At 41.8% G+C, this 19,432-nt stretch overlaps 1 protein-coding gene across 7 annotated transcripts in view; it reads right to left on the bottom strand.

Annotated features, from left to right (window-relative positions):
• Positions 1-766: 766 nt before the first annotated feature.
• Positions 767-19,432, bottom strand: part of PTPRS (protein tyrosine phosphatase receptor type S) — a 458,571-nt gene continuing 439,905 nt past the window's right edge. For all 7 annotated transcript variants that reach the window (XM_088446483.1, XM_088446485.1, XM_088446484.1 and 4 more), the window contains 2 exons: positions 5,455-5,590; positions 767-2,920 (listed from right to left, as the gene is read on the bottom strand). In XM_088446483.1, coding sequence (XP_088302609.1) covers positions 2,852-2,920; positions 5,455-5,590 — 205 coding nt within the window. In that variant the 3' untranslated portion in view covers positions 767-2,851. The remainder of the gene's footprint in view (positions 2,921-5,454; positions 5,591-19,432) is intronic.

Here is a 19,432-nt window from a genome sequence, read left to right as displayed (position 1 = left end):
ATATTGGATTATTCTTTCTATATACAAAAGGTTCCCATTAATTACTACACCATAAGGCGCTTGTTCTCTCACCTTTTATTTTTCATAACCATCTACAACTTTTGAACAACGGCCTATTTGGAGAACTGAAGGCTGCCACCGCTACAATGGGAGGTGTATTGTAAAAAGGACTTTTTCCTTAAGGAATAAAATATGTGGATTAATGAAATTGACATTGGGGTGTAGCGTCAACATTAGTACCTGTAGTTAAGATATATATATATATCTTATCTTGACTATAGGGCTTGTGAGGGTTTGGCTCTGTGTGACTAATGTGGTCTTCTCTTTCCTTTCAGTAATATAACTATGCCCACATACAGTAACAGTCAGTGTAATGTCTTTTGCTGGCAGTCATACTAGGTAGGCTAATACATTTGAGGAGCCAATCTTCAAAAGGGCTGCATGTTACCCTTAACTTAAAAAATTAAAAAACAGCAACTCGACACGAATATATTGGTCATGCATCTCACTTGCTTTAAAAATCCTCTCAGACCTCCCACTTGCTCAAAAATAGTTCCATATGTCCTCAGGCCCAGAATCTGGTTCAAAATGTCGCCACAATCCCTCAAATCCCATGTATAATCCAATACTTCCCCATATACCCCCAACATGCCCCTCGCATCCCTATCAGATTTGTATGAGGATAGTCAAGAAAAATAACAAATTAAATACAGGTGCTTGAAAGGTACTTAACTTATTTAAAGAAAAAAAAGGCTATATAGGATTGCTACTTTATTACAAAATGTACAGATTTTTATGTATCATTTACATTTCTGTATGAGATGCAGTAAATGTAGACACTTTATTTAATGTATTGGTGTACATACAGCAATATAATGTCAATAGATACTGTCAGCTTTACATCATTTAAATCTTCTGCAGATCATGATCTTTATTTTTATCCCATATTTGTTCAAGACAATATTAGTCAGTTTTGTTGTTTCATTCTTCTTTAATACAAAGTTGATATTTCTACATACATTATGGTGAGTAAATCACATTTCATTGCTGTTCCAATTACAGTTATAAAGAGTTGACATTTGCGCTTTACAATGAAGATGATTAGAGGGATGTTTTTTTTTTTTTTTTTCCGTAAAACTGAATTTGCCACCAAACATCTTGGTTCCTCATTTGTTTTTGAAAATATCAGCAATATATTATCATATTGACAGAGTGCCCTTTTTCAAATTACAGTTGCTTTGCTTTAGCTGCAGAACTGTTATCTTATATTATGGTAACTAAAGATTGTCCCATAAACCGTGAAATCTTACAAAACAAGAACATTTTTCTGCATTACACACATTCCTTTTAATAAATTGTGTGTTTTAAAAATGTTGGCCAATCAATTCAATCTCAAATGGCCATAGATATTGTCTACAGATATTGCTGAATGCAATAAAATTGTTATCACACCACCTACAACTATTCTCTCCTAAAAGAAGGACCTCAGAATATTACTAATTAGCCACAAATGAACTTTAAACTTCATGAATGATGAAGGGCACATATGATAGACTCAAAGGACTTGTGAAACCAGTTAATTTTTCATATATTTTTTTTGTAAATAAATATTTTTGGTACATTTATCAGAAGCCCAAGTTCCATAGCCTGACTGAGTAATGTGCTAAATTGTCTCTAATTTTCATATGAACAGTCTGATTTATTGATTGATTTATTGTTAGGAGTAGAAAAGTAGTGTGATGAATAGCAGCTGAACTGTATATGTAGTGGCCATCACGCATAACATCTCTACAGTGAAAAAATAGACAGTCTTTAAACAGAATATGAACTGTAGCATACATCTCTTCATTTCATTGACATTAATTTGTTTACAAAAAAGGAAATACAATATAAAAAGGGGTCTAATTTTAATGTCACTTAAATGGATACAGATACAATACTTAAAAGCAAGCTACTGCCATACACTCTGAAGTATTATACAAGCTGCACTTTGGATTTTGGACACACTGCATCATGGACATAAAAAAAAACTAAAAACACAAAATTGGCCACAGTCAGCAAACTGCTGAACGTTATTTTGCAGCAGATTCCTACCCTATATCCGCTCAGATTTACAGTCAATCTGGGAACTTTCTTTAGAGAAATAAACTTTTTTTTGTACCATGATAACTCTTCTCAGAGAGACAAGATAATTATAATACAGAAGAGGTTGAAGACTTCTGTGGGATTTAAAATAAGGATATGTGAAAGCTGTTAGTAATATGTTTGAACATAACCACAATTTAAAAGGAATGTTGCAAGTCAGAGGCAGGTAGTGGTGGCTCAGCGGGTGAGTTACAATGTATCCAAGCCATGGTCCGCACCACCGGCCAGCTTCATTTCCCTTTTCTTGATGCAGTGTTTTAAAAGGGCTCCTGGTTAGGTTAAGACACAAGCATAAACTTACTCTAAATTTAGCCAGTTCACAAACATTGCAGTTATTCTGTCTGAACAGATCTACTTTAAAAGACTGAAAATGACATGAGCCTCAACAATGCAACATTAGTTTCCACTATCCTTCTATAAAAGAACATACTTTGTTGCGCTAGTTGGGACCACTTTTCAATCAAAATCCATGTAAATTCAAGAACAGTGCTTGAGGTATCACACCAAAAGCATTAAAGAAGTCACCCAAGTCTCAGACATTTTCTCCACACCACAGAGTTCTGAATGTGACTTCTGTAAAATGTAATAAACTTCCCACCCCTGGTGCCAGAGGCTGATTTTCATTTTATGAGTTCAGGCTTTTTAAGAGGGTCAGCAGAGACTGCAGTGATGTCAGTGGTTGACCATGTACACTTATGATGGCTTCTTATGTTGCATAGTGATCGAAGCTGCCCAGATACTCCAAACTAGCCTGGTAACAAAATTGATATTCGTCCTAAAATGGAAAGAATGGAAAATTTTTTAATATTTTACATTTATGTTTAGTGGTCCTTTACTACCAGCACAATGAAGGTCTCACTAAAATACTATTTACCAACCAAAAAGGAGGCTTCAATAACCAACCAGTCTGTGATTATATGGAGAATAGATCTTTTAATATTTATTTTAATTTTATTTAGATCTTTTAACTATTAATAGATACAATAACACGTGATATAGTATTTTCCACTATATTCCCAAAGGCATTATTTGTTCAATGTCTGGGTAACATTATACTCTTCATAAGAAAGTGCAAACCTGCACATGGCCAAGTCTCTCCCCTATGCAACTATAACTGTCACTATAGAGATATAGGGCCTGATTCAGAGGTTGCCGCAATGCAACAGTCTTTATGCTAATGCTGCAGCCAATGGTCCTCCTACTGAGAACGCCATCGGCTGAGGCGCTATTCCGGCACTGTTTGTATTGAGATGGACCGTCGGTCACACCATCAGACACTGCACCAGCCCCATGAGGCGCAGAAACCCCATATAAACTTGTCCGACCTTTGTCAGTGCAACAGCATCTTTAGACACAGTCGCTGACTGCGACACGCCGGTGACCGGCTAGCCACCCGTTACCACCCAGAAACACCCACCGAAATTGCAACTATCTGCAGGCAATTTCAGTCTGCGTCTTTGTCGGGTATCCATCAGGACGCATGCGCAGTGTGACTTGAACGCATGCACAGACTGAACCATTGGCTGCTTGTATCGGACACCGCCACCGTGTCTAGGCCCATGGTGTCTTGCAACCCTTGTAAGGATAATAAAATAAATCTAGGCACATTTTACTTTACTATTACATATTACTAGTAAGGAGGAAGTAGTGGGATAAAGTTTGAGTAATTAGAAACAAAGTAAAGAAGATGTATAAAATATAATGTTCATTTATTTGCTTCATTCTAGAGAGCAGCTATAAAAGGTTTAATGGGTCTATTTATTATTTAACTGAAAATATCCTCAATAATAAGAAATCATATTCTGGTGTGACTAAAATTATCTTAGCGGGACAGATAAGAGATTGTACCAGTGATGAGTAAAAAGTAAAGTGATCGCTTATGTTTATTCAATTTACTACCAGGTTCATACCCAGGCTACCTACTGACAAGTATAGGCTACTAAGGAGGGATTCCAAGAGTCACAGACTGGGACTGGCTATACCTTCTATCTGGCATATAGCAGTGCAGCAGATTGAGCCGCTTAGAGATGAAGCTGGAGGAACAGTTAGGGGTATAATTAGTAAAATGCGGGTTTTAGAAGTGGAGATGTTGCCCATAGCAACCAATCAGAATCTACTTAACATTTATCTAGCACCTTCTAGAAGATAATAGCTAGAATCTGATTGGCTGCTATAGGCAATATCTCCACTTCTAAAACCCGCACTTTAGTAAATATACCCCTTAGTGTGGTGAGCATGAGAACAGGGCTCCCCAAAGGCCATCGGACTGGTGCAGAGATGCACATGCGTTGAAGGAAAGCTAGAACCATGAAAGGAACAGACTGGAAACAGGATAGAGCAGTAAAGAGACATGGGGATTAAGTTATAGGTTCTGAGATTATGGAACCGGTGTGATTTCAGCGAGTTTGCTGCTAAATTTAAAGCACCAATCTGTTATACGGCTCACTGAAACCACACCAATTTCGTAATCTCGGAACCCATGGAGTAAGAAATAGGTAACATGTGAGAAAGGGGAACTCTAGAAAGAGAAAATGGAGTATCAGTATATATATATATATAGCCCTATTAAATGTAGCAGTGACTGCATGAAAGCATGGAATAATCATGAAAATATATACTTTGTATGATCCATATAAAATACAAACATCAATGTTACTTTTGCTAGGCTGTTGTAACAGTGGTCTTGGGGCCTGCTTCAGCAAGCATCGTGGCTGCAATCGCACATGCAGGACTGCTGCGAAAGTATGCTAATGCTTGCAATCGCAAAGTACTCGCACAGACAACATGCAGACGCCCACTATCCCTCTCTCATATCCGTAATACCTTGCAAAACTCCGGAAACATCGAGTACCATCGACCCCTTACGCAGAATTACTGCAGCCCTGACCTTACCTATAAATTGCTAACCTTGTTGCACGCAGTGAGTACACAAGCTGCGTAAGGCATCGCAGTGGATAATTTATGCACGCCCCTGCAACGGCGTTCAAACGCACTGACACGTCTGCATTTCTCCGACCACCCCCCCATCACCACCCCCAAACGGTACTTCCTGTCAACCACTCTGCGATAGGTCTTCATACGTAGAGGCATTCGCGCACTGCGTTGCATACGCATTCGCAGTACGCAGCAATCGACCGTCTGAGTACGTATTAGCAGTTGCGATCCTTGCTGAATCAGGCCCTTGGTTTTGGATAGTAGCCATGTTTCTACTTCACATTGATATAAATCATTCTTTGCAACACAATAATGTCAACCATTGAATGTAAGCATATACATAATGGTATTACAATGTATTTCTCTAAATCTTACCTCTGTTTGCACCATTGCTGGTCTTTGAGTTCGCAGCATCTTTACAGTTTGAAAAACATCTACAACTCCTTCATAACGCATTCTTTCTAGGACTATACTCAAGGTAATAAATACCCCTGTTCTGCCAACTCCAGCACTACAAAAGAGGAGGTAATGACATTTAGTATTTGAAACACACAGTGCAAATGAAATTAACAATAATTATAATAAATAATCTGCACAGTGTGGGAGAGTACATTTTATCAGGCGTATAACTATATAATTATACTATATGCTAAGCGTATAACTATATACTATAGACTTATGGTCTGGCACTAAGCACCCAAATATTCTGACACTGGTACTTAAGTTGCCAGTTGCCATGTTTTGAACAGGACAGCTGAGTCTTTCAATCATTTGCCAACCTAGAAATAATGGAATGCATTATTTGAAATTCTAGCAAATGTATCAAGACAAATAGGGATCTATTTATTACAGTGATATAAGCTGTAGATCAGGAAAACATCTGTTTTACTCTCCATCCTCCCGCCCTCTCTGCCATGACCCCACTTACTTACAAGCTTATTACCTGCCTTTCCACACTGTATTTGTCATTTCACATTTCTCTGCATTTATAGTCTACGAATAGAGCTGGGAACTGAAACATGCTAAATTTTGCATTCAAATACGAAAAGATTTTGCAGAACAGAATTTAAAATGTAGCTCATCTCTAACTAAAGAGTTTGTTAACTATCTCGTCCACCTTGTGATAAAACTATACATTTCATATCTCAATATGTATAAAATAAAAAACATATCAGGTGTGAATATTGAAGGGAGGGGGAATATTGTCCAGAAACTCAGACTGCAACACCATACCTCCCCAACTGCCTGATTCTGGCTGAATCTCGTTCCTCCAAACATGCAGAGCTTAGGTTAAAAGTTATGAGTACCTGGAAGCCCTTCTCATGGTCTGCAAGAAACCCCATCACTAAAAGGGGATCATCTGCGGTACGCTAAACCCGCAAACACCGTGAGGACGGGCGGAACTGCAGCATGGATTTTGCACGTTGCTGCCGCTGCAGACTGCTGTCAGTGCGCACCAAGGAAGCAACGTTTTCGCTGTCACTCATTGCAGCCCAGCATATTCGTGACTGGGATTTCATCTTCCAGAGCAGAGCGCGGCTGCAGGGCTCTGAGTTTGCTTATAGCAGCCCCATTGTATGATATATGGAGGAGGAGGCAGTGCTTGGCAAGAGAGCAGCATGGAAGAGTGCAGGTGAGTGGAGCAGATGGGCCAACATGTGAGAACAGCTCAAGGGATCCATAAGAGAGCCCCTCTGCAGGAGTATGTGCGCCTACTAGTTTGTCCAGTGCTGGGGGTGCAGGGAGAAGCAATTGGACAGCATCCACGGAATGGGAAAGAATGACAGCCTCTTTGCTCAATTGGTGATTAGTGAATGCAATGTAACTATGTACTGTGCCTTTTATCCATGTAATTTACTTGCATTAAAATACAGCCCATTTAAGCCAGAGAAGCTGGGTTGCCCCCCAGGCTCTCCCTCCTCTGCACTGTGTAGATGCTTTGCAGTGTCCACTCGAGACACTGCAGCTCGAGTAAGGTAACAAGACCTCTCTATTACATTCCTTTGATAACAGCAGGACAGACCTTCAAGATGAGCAGCAATCCGGCCGGCCAGGCACATTATCAAAGTCAATGCACCAAACTCAAACCAAACCTGTTTCTGTGACATGACGTTATCACCGTACACCTCGAAAGCTGGCGATGAATTTCAGCTGCTGATGTGCTCTTTAGATACATTATGCTCCTTAATGTTTGACCATTTTCCACCAGCCCCTCCATCTTATAACTGATGTTGGGACAGTATGACTGATATAAGGTGCAATCTAATGGCTGTGAGAGGAATCAGTGATCTACCTGCTCTGGCCTGGCGGGAAATTAGAATGAAATAGAGAAGACTGACCATTATACAGGTCTTGTTACCTTACTTATTGAACCACCCTCGTATATAATAACAAATTGAATCCGGGAAGGGTCGTGTATAAGTGGTTTCCACGTGGTAACTCTTCTTACCGTCAACTTATGGCAGTGCCTCCACCTAAATTTGTACAGACCCGTAGGGGTAATAAATGGATCTTCCATCCACCAGAGATCGATTTAGGAAACCTTTGCCACAACACCACTGATCCATTACTTTGACAAGTACAAACCATACAAATCACCAAACCAGCTATATTTATCTTAAATATGGTGATAACTGCGGCATCCTCTTGATTATAAAATATATAACAAATATCAGCAGCAAAGATTGTGGAAATATAGACTCTTAACAGCATACAACTACTTGACCTTGCAAAGAAACAACAATAGAGAGCAAAGTAGAATGGTATCGGCATAAATATGACATAAGAGAATGGATAAAAGTTAAACATGGAATGAAAAGTACAGATCAATGTATAAGAATATCAAAGACTACTATTAATGGAAATTATCAATAGAATACAAAATGTTTTTTGGCATGAATTAAAAAAAAAAATACACCAATAATGCATATAATTTGAGTAATAATGTTAATGTACGATACAGAACATATTATAGGAAAGAATATAGACAAAAATACAAGATCGACGAGATAGCACCGATAATCAAGGAAACACTACTGCAATCAATACGCATTCCACTCCAATGAAATCCTTTAACACTATGAACCATAATACAACTGCTACAGAACAAGATTATTAGGAATACAGTAATTATTCTACTCCAAGCAATTCAGCCAAGCCTCTGTATCTCTCAAGAACACAGATTCACAAAAATAATCAAAGCCACATACACACTTGCACTCTCAAAAATGCAGCAATATATATTGTCAGTGGGTACCATGGGGGTTGGCGTGCATACAATGTTGAATAGTAAATGCATACTTTTGTGAAACAATGTCTCTCGAAACATTGTCAATCACTTTTGAACTGTAATGCCGTACTATGCAGTACAAGGGCTATTACTTCTGTCTCCAAAGGAGCTATCGATAATCGCTCTTGCAATATAGTCCACAACTCTTAATAAAAACTCTCTGAGCATGTATGCGAATGTGAGAAGTCACTCATCAATAAAGACATCAATACAGGTTATAGTCACCCCTTTCTTGCTTGAAGAAACCCTCAACAACATTCACCCAGAACCAGAGTCTCCCTCTGGGTTCAGGGAGTAGCTTGAAAATGCCCAGCTTTATAGATACTGGCTTGGCTTTCCCAAGGGGTCAGCGTCAGCTCCACACAATATCCTGCACAGCTGATGTGCCTATCACCTTTCACTGCAGCCCGCTCTCCAGTTGCCACAGCAATTCATTACCCTGTCTCTCAGCTCCTCGGTAGTTGTGCTCCAGCAGCCATGGGGCCAGGCAGGTCTGACTGCAAACACCCAGTCAGCCTCCTGGCTCCGATTCTTCTCCATTATCTCAGGAACACTGCTCCAACCACTATTAAAGGCTCTGCTCCTCTGTTTCCCACCAGGTCGGACGCCTCCTTTGTTCTGCCCCTTTTGCATCATGCAAGCTATGGTCACTCCCAGGCGGAGCTAATGGCAACTAGATGGCGGCCATCTTGGCATAGTCCATATAGTAGGCAGCCATCTTGCAGTGCATAGCTCCTGAGCTTTCTGGGACACTATGGGCCAGGAGAGCAAAGGGGCTACATATAGATAAATAAAAGACGTAAATATTAACACATATATGGAATCCCCTAATTATCTATATATTAATGATTAAGCAAAAAAAATATAATTTTATTCCTTTTAAGAAATTAGCAGTGTCCCCTTGTACACCATAATTTCCAGCTGCCAAATTAATGATTGCATGTACAGCAAAAGCTATCACTTGCATTAATCCATCTGGTTAAATGAATAAAACCAACATTAGATTATTTGTAGATTGTTGGTTTTTGATGTATGACACCTCTCTAATTTCTTTATGCATTGCTTCTACGTCACATTTTCTTCCCTTGCAAAATGTCTGGTTCCTGATAGGCTCCAATAGAGACAGGAAGTTACAAACCACCTGGCCTAAGAGCCGAACAGACACTCTCAACCAATTTGGTAACCGATCTGTATGGAACAGAAAAGTCAGGGCAAAAAGTTAAGATTCACCATTTTTAGAAGGTAAATCTTAAGATGTGATTCATACAGAAATTAGAGTAATGCAATTTGGAACATTAATGACTGGAACAACTAGTACATCCAGAGCCAATTTCCCAACAGAAAAATCTGTTATAGAGCATAAAAATTTCATTATTTGTTATTTATAGTAATTTTTATGTGAAAACTGACTAGATTTCCCTTTATTTTTAAAAATAAATTGAATAATCTTTTTGTTTTTTAACAATAGAAACAAAAAAATTTAAATACACAGAAAATATAGAAAGCAGCATAATCATGATTCAACAGCTCATCAGATTAGCTAAAAGCACATCATAAACAGAAAACAGTGAAAATCAATTAACTATTTATCTTGGAGAGCCACACTAGAACCATAAATGAAAACTATCGAGGAAAGTCATAAGCCATGGGAGGGGGGAGGAGGAAGGGTTAGGGCCCCTAAATACACTTAATGCCACGATAGCACAGCAACACATTTTAAAATGTAGGCATGGCAACATAAATGTGTGAATCAGTGGAAGTCGTCAAATCAGGCATGGGCAGGATATTTGTATTGCTGCAATCGACCCCAAATTTGCAAAAACTTGATTTCTACTTTACGAGTAATGTGCATATATTTTTCATGATTGATGGACAAATAGACCAGGGAGCCCATTCTTTGAATACAGGACCCGCAGATACCATCCAAGAACGCGTAATGCAGACTTTAGCAAGGGTACACAGATTTATGACATTTTGATTACTACCGTATATACTCGAGTATAAGCCGAGTTTTTCAGCACAAAAAATGTGCTGAAAAAGTACCCCCTCGGCTTATACTCGAGTCAAGTGTAGCGCTGACCGGACGGAGTTCGGTCAGCGCTACACACTGCCAAACACACAGCCGCCGGAGCTGGCAGCTGCGTGTTTGGTGTAATCAGCACCCGCTGAGACTCTCGGCGGCTGCTGCTGCTCCCACTGCGGGAGCCATCTTCCGGCTCCCGCAGTGGGTGATGGGAGAGACGTCGTCATGACGACGTCTCTCCCATGCAAAGCGGCCGGAGGAGCGGACAGCGGCGGGACCAGGAGCGGGAGTTCAGGTAAGTGATTTTTTTTTTTAATCTTTTCACGTCTCTCTCTACTAGGGGGGGGGGGGGGGACTACTGGGGGCACTACCAGGGGGCGATGACTACAGGGGGCACTACCAGGGAGCATTATCAGGGGGCACTACCAGGGGGCGATTACTACAGGGGGCACTACCAAGGAGCATTATCAGGGGGCGATTACTACAGGGGGCACTAAAAGGGGGGATTACAAGGGGGGGATTACTACAGGGGGCACTACCAGGGGGGGATTACTACAGGGGGCACTAAAAGGGGGGATTACTACAGGGGGCCCTAAAAGGGGGGATTACCACTGGGGGAACTACCAGGGGAGGATTACTACAGGGGGCACTACCAGTGGGGGATTACTACAGGGGGCACTAAATGGGGGATTACTACTGGGGGTACTACCAGGGGGGATTACTACTGGAGGCACTGAAAGGGGGGATTACCACTGGGGGCACTACCAGGAGGGATTACTACTGGGGGCACAACCAGGGGGAATTACTACTGGGGGCACTACCAGCTGCTGCCATTTCCCACACTAGGCTTATACTCGAGTCAGTAAGTTTTCCCAGTTTTTTTGGGTAAAAGTAGGTACCTCGGCTTATATTCGGGTCGACTTATACTCGAGTATATACGGTATATATGTCTACAGTTTCTTTATTTAAAACCCCAATCGTACACAACTTGGAGGTAAGTATAGACAAGAAAACACCAGTTTGTGAAATTTTTCATACAACCTTACACCAGAACCCATTAACTACAGAAGATGCCAGAAGGTACCCTGCGGATCGTGGAACTCTGGACAATCAGCAGTGGCACGGCCCCTGAATCTGATCAACCTAAAAGGGGGGTAAGAAACTGTAGGTTTTATGCAAGATGAATAGTTCTATGTGTTGAAACCTAATTGAGGAATGGGTGCCGAAAAGGGGGGGGGGAGGGTACTAATTACCCGGGCTTGTTGGATGGGTCCGGGTCCGACACCGTCCCCCCTCCCTCTTACCTGTCAGCAGCCCAGCACACACTGCGGTGTGCTGCTACAATGGGAGAATAGGGAGACTGTTGCCGCTGGGCAGCAGCAGTCTCTACTCCTCTGCCTGTGGGGGGACCGATCACGCTGGTTGCACCCCCCTGGATTTGCACCTGGCTGATGGGCTTACAGTGCCCCCTCCCCAGCGCCACTGCTAATAAAGGTATATTTTTAAGGGGGCGTGGCCACGGCTACCACAATTAGGCCACCCCCCAGATAGAAATGGGGCCCGGTCCGGCTCTCTACTGCCCTGCATGGAGGCTGTAAACACTCACGGGCATGCCATTGCATAAGGGCAGCCTGAGAGATTACCAGGGTGTGAAGAGCATCAGCGTGATCATCCTGCAATCAGAGCTGCAAATGTGCCATTTGCCATAGTAAGAAAATTGAAGATGTGGCTTGGCCAAGCCTCCCGCAGATCTAAATCTGGTGAGTGTGTTGAATTGAATTCAGCGCACAACGTTCCATCCAGGCCAGAGAGGAAAGCAGGCTATTCAGTTTTATAAACAGGGAGGCTGGAAATAAAATAGTTGATTGCTGAAAAACATCAAATTTGGTTGGACTATCATTTTTATCAAATTTACTTTACCTTAACCGTGACTTCTCTCTCAGATATGTGAGAAGTGGTTGTATATTCAGGGCAGTATAATTCCCAGGGGAAATGGTGATGAATATGCCAGGATTTTAAAGCAATCTACCCACTGTAAAGGAAAAGACAGTTGTGGAGAAGTGGGACAAGTCCCTCTTAGCGGAAGAATGCAGGACTTATCCCAATTGATAGTGAGGCCAGAGTATACACCACACATATTAATCACATGAAGAACTGTAGGCATGGATGCCATGTAATCAGATAAAAAAAATAAGAGGTCATTCACATATAGGGCAACAGTATCAATCATCCCACCCAATCTAAGACCCATGAAATGAGGGTGATCAAGTAATGCACACGTCAAGGTCTCAATCGCGAAGGCAAATAGAGCTGGGGACATGGAGCAACCCTGTCGTGTAACCTGCAGCAGCGGAAAGGAGAGAGAAACAAATCCATTAATACAGAATCTGGCTGTGGGTAATGTGTACAATAATTGAACCCACTGTAAAAAGGTCGGGCCTATCCCAAAACAACGAATGACCTCCCACTGAAAGGGCCCCTCCATAAAATCAAATGCTTTTGCAGCATCTAATGAAACAATGACTTAGGAGGACTCCTCTCTGTGTGAGACCGGCAGAGGAGTATATAGACATCTACTACTGTATTCTTTGAGGTGGATTTTTCTGGCATGAAGCCAGTCTGGTCTGTAGTGATTACTTGGTTGAGCTTGATGGAGAGAATTTAAGCTAGAATTTTTGCATCAGAGGGAATCAGGAATAAAGGAGAGTGCAAACGTTTTAGACAGGTGTGGAGAAAATGCTGCAAAGTAAAGGGGGGTATCCATTTAACGATTTTTGCAGGCGATTGCACGATAACGACGTTATCGTGCAATCGCTTGCAAATCACGCATGTATCGGGCACATTTAGGTCGGAAACGTCCAGCAATGCGCGAGCCAGCTGGTCGTTTCCGACATCTATCATCGCCCGTACATGCTGGTCAACTTGACGATCACGTCAGGTTCAGCATAGGAGGGGATGATGGATGTCCCTACACTGAACGACTGAACGTTCAGTGTAGGCACATCACAGACATAGAAACGACAGCATGATTACAATGTCGTAATCGTGCTGTCGTCTCTATGTCTGTTAATGGATAGGCACCATAAAAATGCTTTCAACAATAGAAGTGTTAATAGTTTTATTTTTTATCAATTAACAAAATGCAAAGTGAATGAACAGAAGAGAAATGTAAATGAAATCAATATTTGGTGTGACTTCCCTTTGCATTCAAAACAGCATCAATTCTTCTAGGTACACTTGCCCACAGATTTTAAAGGAACTCGGCAGAGAGGTTTTTCCAAACATCTTGGAAAACTAACCACAGATCTTCTGTGTATGTAGGCTTGCTCAAATCCTTCTGTCTCTTCATGTAATCCCAGACAGACTCGATGATGTTGAGATCAAGACTCTGTGGGGACCATATCATCACTTCCAGGGCTACATCCACAAATCAGTTGTTAGTTCTCCAAGATGTTTGGAATAACCTCCCTGCCGAGTTCCTGCAAAAACTGTGTGCAAGTGTACCTAGAAGAATTGATACTGTTTTGAAGGCAAAGCGTGGTCACACCAAATTTTGATTTGATTTAGATTTCTTTTCCGTTCATTCACTTTGCATTTTGTTAACTGATAAATATAAAATATTAACACTTCTATAAGGCGAATTCAATTCAGTGCGGGAGGGAGCTTCCGAAGCTATTCAATACAACGCGCTGTTTGGGCGGGAAAAGGATTTCTTCTCGCACCCCCCTGGGGATGTGAGAAAAATTCGACAGAAGTGCCGGGCGTGCAGCTGTCTTACTGCTTAGCGCGACTAACAGCCGCGCGCCTGGCACTTTAGTCAGAGAACGCCGGTTCTCGCGCCTTAACACCCTTGTTAAGTCGCAAGAACCGGCATTCTCCGACATAGCAGCGCGCTGAATTGAATAGCTCTGGGAGCTATTCAATTTGCGTTGAATTGAATTCCCCCCTTTTTTTAAAAGCATTCTTACTTTGCAGCATTTTTTCCACACGTCTAAAACTGTACAGTACTGTATATATGTGTGTATAATATATATATATATACACACACACACACAACACTGTTTCAAAAAAGTACAGATCGAAAAAATGTGTTACTATACTCAAGTCATCACCCTACAGGGTGGCAAGAATTAATAATGATAAGAACAAGTTGGAGCAATTAGACCAGATGATACTGAAGTTTATCCGTAGGGGATACCTGGAACAACTTTTGGTAGCCCATAAGAATCGGGTTATGAATATACCACGAGATAAGCTCTTGGGAACAGGTATGAATAAACAGGCTAGGAGTAAACAAGATCGCATTATCTGGGCGACGGATTATACAAGCAGTAGCAATATTATACAACAGGCAACTAAAGCCTTGTGGCCAATTATCAGTACAGATAAAGAACTTAAAGGCTTTAAAGCAATTATTTATATCCGAATTGGGGAAATGACAACTCAGGGTGATCTCCTCTCGCAAAAACGGATGTTATCGTTGCGTGAATTGCGTAACCTGCAATCATCTGGATGTTGGAACAGCATTTCGTCATCCGCATAGTGGAGCCTATATACCAATTAGACATGTGGTCACATGTACGACGGCCTTTGTGATTTATATCATCAGGTGTCCCTGTGGACACTACTATGTGGGAAAAACCATCCGGCCATTTAAGGAGAGAGCAGCTCAACATCGATCAGCCATCTGAATGGCAATAAAGAATGGATCAAGTGACCAGCCGGTGGCGAACCATTTTACCAAAAGAGGACATAACATGGCAAATCTAAAATATATGATAATTGATCATGTCCCAGAGAAAAAACGAGGGGGAGATCGACAGAAAGAACTGTCAAGGGCAGAAGCAAATTGGATCCTACGGTTGGACACAGTAGCACCTAGGGGCTTGAATGAAAAAAATAGCCGGAACAGCCTCATACAGTAGGGGATTAGAGTGTGTTTATATTAGTCCCTATTAACCAAGATTGAGTAGTCATTGTTCCCCATATTGAATAAATTGACATGGGAAAGTTTATATATATATATATATATATATATATATATATATATATATATACACGAGAGAGAGAGACAGAGAGAGAGAGAGAGAGAGAGAATTTGTATATTATGTTTTATAGAGACTGGGAGAGATACAGCGAGTGGAGCCGTGGTAGCAGCCGACGGTATCCAGGCAACACTAGGTGGTTGCTAGGTTACTGTAATGTGGCTCCGGTGACCTGGGTCGTACAGTGACGTCACTGGCATGTGCCGCAGATGCGACCACCCGTAGCTCCAGTTTCTGCACGAGGTGTGGTGATTGAAGTATCGTATAAAGCTTGGTAAGTCACATATTTATTGTTGTAGGTGATACATTGTTTTTGCTTGATGTGCTTATCCTGACGACGGTGCGCTGTGCACCAAAACGTTGATGGCTACTTATATGAAGATATAAACGGACTATATTTCTATTAAACCCTCTGAGTTCCATCCCTCTTCTCTGGATGTATTGTAGTGTCAGTTACGACACTTTGGACACCACGGTATAATTGATCTGGATTATTTTGAGTGCCGGACAGACTGTGAAATACATACATATATATATATGTATGTATATATATATATATATATATATATATAAATATATATAACAGAGTTTGCAGAGCTAAAGCTTGGATCACAGTGGCAAGAGGTAGAGCTACCAGTAGTAAGACCAATTTTCGCCATTTTGACGTGTTCAAGTTGCAAATACTATGTATAGAAGTGGACATTTTTGGCTTTTTTTCTGCTATTCTTATATTGAAGAATATCCCAATTCAGAGATAGTCAGTGGTGATGTATTCCATCTTATCTCAATTATATTATCATTATTGAGAAAACCCCTGATGAAGTCTCTTGAAGAGAAAAAACGCATAGGGTAAAAAGGCTTGGAGATACACAATTGAAATTTGAACCCCGAAATACGGGTGAGAAAACTTACACCTTAAGAATATCTTAAGGCAGGGGTTCCCAACTACGGTCCTCAAGGAACACTAACAGTCCAGGTTTTAGAGATAGCCATACTAGAGCACAAGTGACTTAATTAGTACCTCAGTTATTTTGATTTAACCATCTGTGCACAATCATGGATATCACTAAAACCAGGACTGTTAGTGTGCCTTGAGGACCGAGGTTGGGAATCACTGTCTTAAGGAATATCTGCAGCCAACTGTCATGTAATATGTTCTTTGAAAAGTGTGTTATATATTATATGCTGTATAACAAATTTTAAAAGGTATTTTTTGGTTGTATATTATTTGGTAAATACCCTAAAGTGTGGGTGTAGCACTGCTGACATAACTGCATGCCAGGGTATAGGTGTTACAACACCGGTTGCCCTTCAGTATTATCAAACGTTTAATAATAATATGGAATATTTTAAATATTTGAATAAATATAATAAATTGACAAAGTATCAATATTTACTAGTTTTAGCTTATGCGCTCTCTTGTGGATTATTATATATATATATAATTTTTTCTATTTATTTATTTACTTACCCTCTTCTTCCTTTCCTCTTTTGTCTTTCTTCTGTATGGGCTGTTGGGGGCAGAGTTGGACTAATTCTAGCAAGGCTGCATTAATGTTATTTTTATCCTTTATTTATATGGCACCACAAGTGTTCTGCAGCCCCTTACATAGTACTAAGAACTAATAAGTGAACAAGAAACAAGTAACTTACAGTCCATTACAGTGCAGGACAAGGACACGATTCATATACATTGCTGCAATAGCGATTAAAGCACTCACAGTAAGCAGCCGGGAGTTGGCAGTCACGTGTTAGGTGCCCTTATGGGGAGTAAAGAGTCAAAGAACATGTAAAGAGAAGCACATGAGGGAAGAGGTCCCTGCTCGTGAGAGCTTACATTCTAAAGGGGAGCACATATTCTTGGTGCATTCAGTGCATGCTGCCTTTGGCTCTGCTCATATGACCTCCCACAAGGAGAACACCAGTTCAGGTTGCCTGATAGGTCGGGAAAAACTAGGATGGGACAGCACAGCCAGGCACGTCGCTCACGAGTTATCATTCAAGCCAGGTGCCCAGCACCCTATCACTGTCCACGGCGCAGCACATGTGTGTTACTGGTGTGGCACTGGAGGGTGGTTGGTGCCCCTGGAAAGTGCCATCCTGGCCAAGGGGTAGATATGCCCCTGAGAATAGAAACTCCCCTGGAAGATTTCTTTATTAGGGCCATTAGAGACTCGACAATGGGCAGAACCCATGTAGCTCTCTGATGATCACTTTCATGACAAATTATTGGATAATGCCAATCTACCTACACTTACATAGACCCATAAAAAAATTAGAGTTATGGTAAAACTTACCTTTGTTAACTCTCTTTCTTCAAAGTCCAAATGGTTCACAGGGATACCATGGGGTTTAAATAGTGGTAAAGGACCAAACACCAGACAGTCAAGCTTTTAAGCTTTCAGAATGCTCCGGTCCTTCCCCCTATACCCCACCCCTAAGCCTGAGGCAATTCAGTTTTGTAACAAGCCCAAGGAAGGAGGAGGAAAGAGAGAAAGAAGACTGGTACACAGAAGAATCACAGTCACATACTAGGGAGACGGAGACCGGTGACCAGGAAACCCAATCCAGAGAAGCGAGGATAGTCAGGTCGGGCGCCCTGTGGACCCTATGGACTTCAAAGAGAGAGTTAACGAAGGTAAGTTTTACCATAACACTCATATTCTTCTTCAGGGTCCATATGGAAACACACAGATACCATGGGGATTTCCTATAGCAGTATTCAAGGGTGGGGATGCTCCTGAGCTGAGAGGAGTATCCTGCATCCAAATGAAGCATCCTGAGAGGCAAAGGTATCGAAGGCATAGAACCTGAGAATGATGTGGACAGAAGACCACGTGACCGCCTTGCAAAGCTGTTCAGCTGAGGCACCATGCGGGCTACCCACAAGGGACCCACAGAGTGAGTGGAATGAGCAGTGATGGTAGCCAGTACAGGAAGGCCTGCCTGCGTATAGGCCTGTTAGATAGTCATGCGAATCCATCTGGCCTGGTTCGGCTTTTTAGCTGGCCAGCCCCTCTTGTGGAATCCATAAAGGACAAATAGGGAAGCTGTTTTCTGAAGAGAATTTGCACGGTCCACGTAGATCCTGAGCGCACGGACCACATCCAAAGAGGCCTTATCTGACGAGAGGTCTGGTGATTGGAAGGCCAGAACTACAATTTCCTCATTAATATGGAAATGAGAAACAACCTTGGGAAAGAAACCAGGACGAGTTCGAAGAACAGCCCTGTCCTGATGAAAGATTAGAAATGGGGAGTGACAGGAAAGCACACCTATATTTGACACCCTACGGGCGGAACGCAATAGCCAGAATAAAGTCTTTGCAGTAAGCCATTTGGGTTCCACTGAATCCAGGGGTTCAAATGGAGGGCCCTGAAGGGCATGGAGAACCACTGACAAATCCCACAGAGCTACTGGAGGAAGGGGGTTGAATATGGAGGACACCTTGGAGAAAGGTGTGGACATCCGGCAGCGGAGAAAGTCTGCACTGGAACCAGATGGACAGAGCAGAAACATGCACTTTTATCTAGGCTAGATGAAGTCCAAGGTCCAGTCCTGCTTGAAGGAAGGCCAGGACTCTAAAGACCCTAAAAACTTGAGGGTCGTAGTTTTTGGTATTACTCCACTGGAAGAATGTATGCCACCCTCTGTGATAGATCCAGGCAGTTGCCGGCTTATGAACTCTGAGCATAGTCTGGACCACAGAGTGAGAAAACCCTTTGGATCTCAGGAGGGATGTCAAAGATAGATGACCCAGGTCCAGATGTAGACAGGGACCCTGAGACAACAGATCCGGCCGTGGAGGAAGTAGAAAAGGAGCGTCTATGGAGAGGCTCTGAAGGTCGGAGTACCAATGTTGTCTGGGCCAGGCTGGAGCCACCAGTAGGACAGTGCCTCTGTCTTGCTTGAACTTGAACTTAAGGACTCGAGGAAGCAGGGAGATTGGAGGGAATAGGTAAGATGGAAAGTCCACTTCACTGAAAAGGTGTCTCT

Source organism: Taudactylus pleione, unplaced genomic scaffold (assembly GCF_031769625.1).
Source record: "Taudactylus pleione unplaced genomic scaffold, aTauple2 ptg000399l, whole genome shotgun sequence".
Lineage (NCBI taxonomy): Eukaryota > Metazoa > Chordata > Amphibia > Anura > Myobatrachidae > Taudactylus > Taudactylus pleione.
Note: the sequence above shows the minus strand (reverse complement) of the source record. Positions and strands in the feature narration are given on the sequence as shown.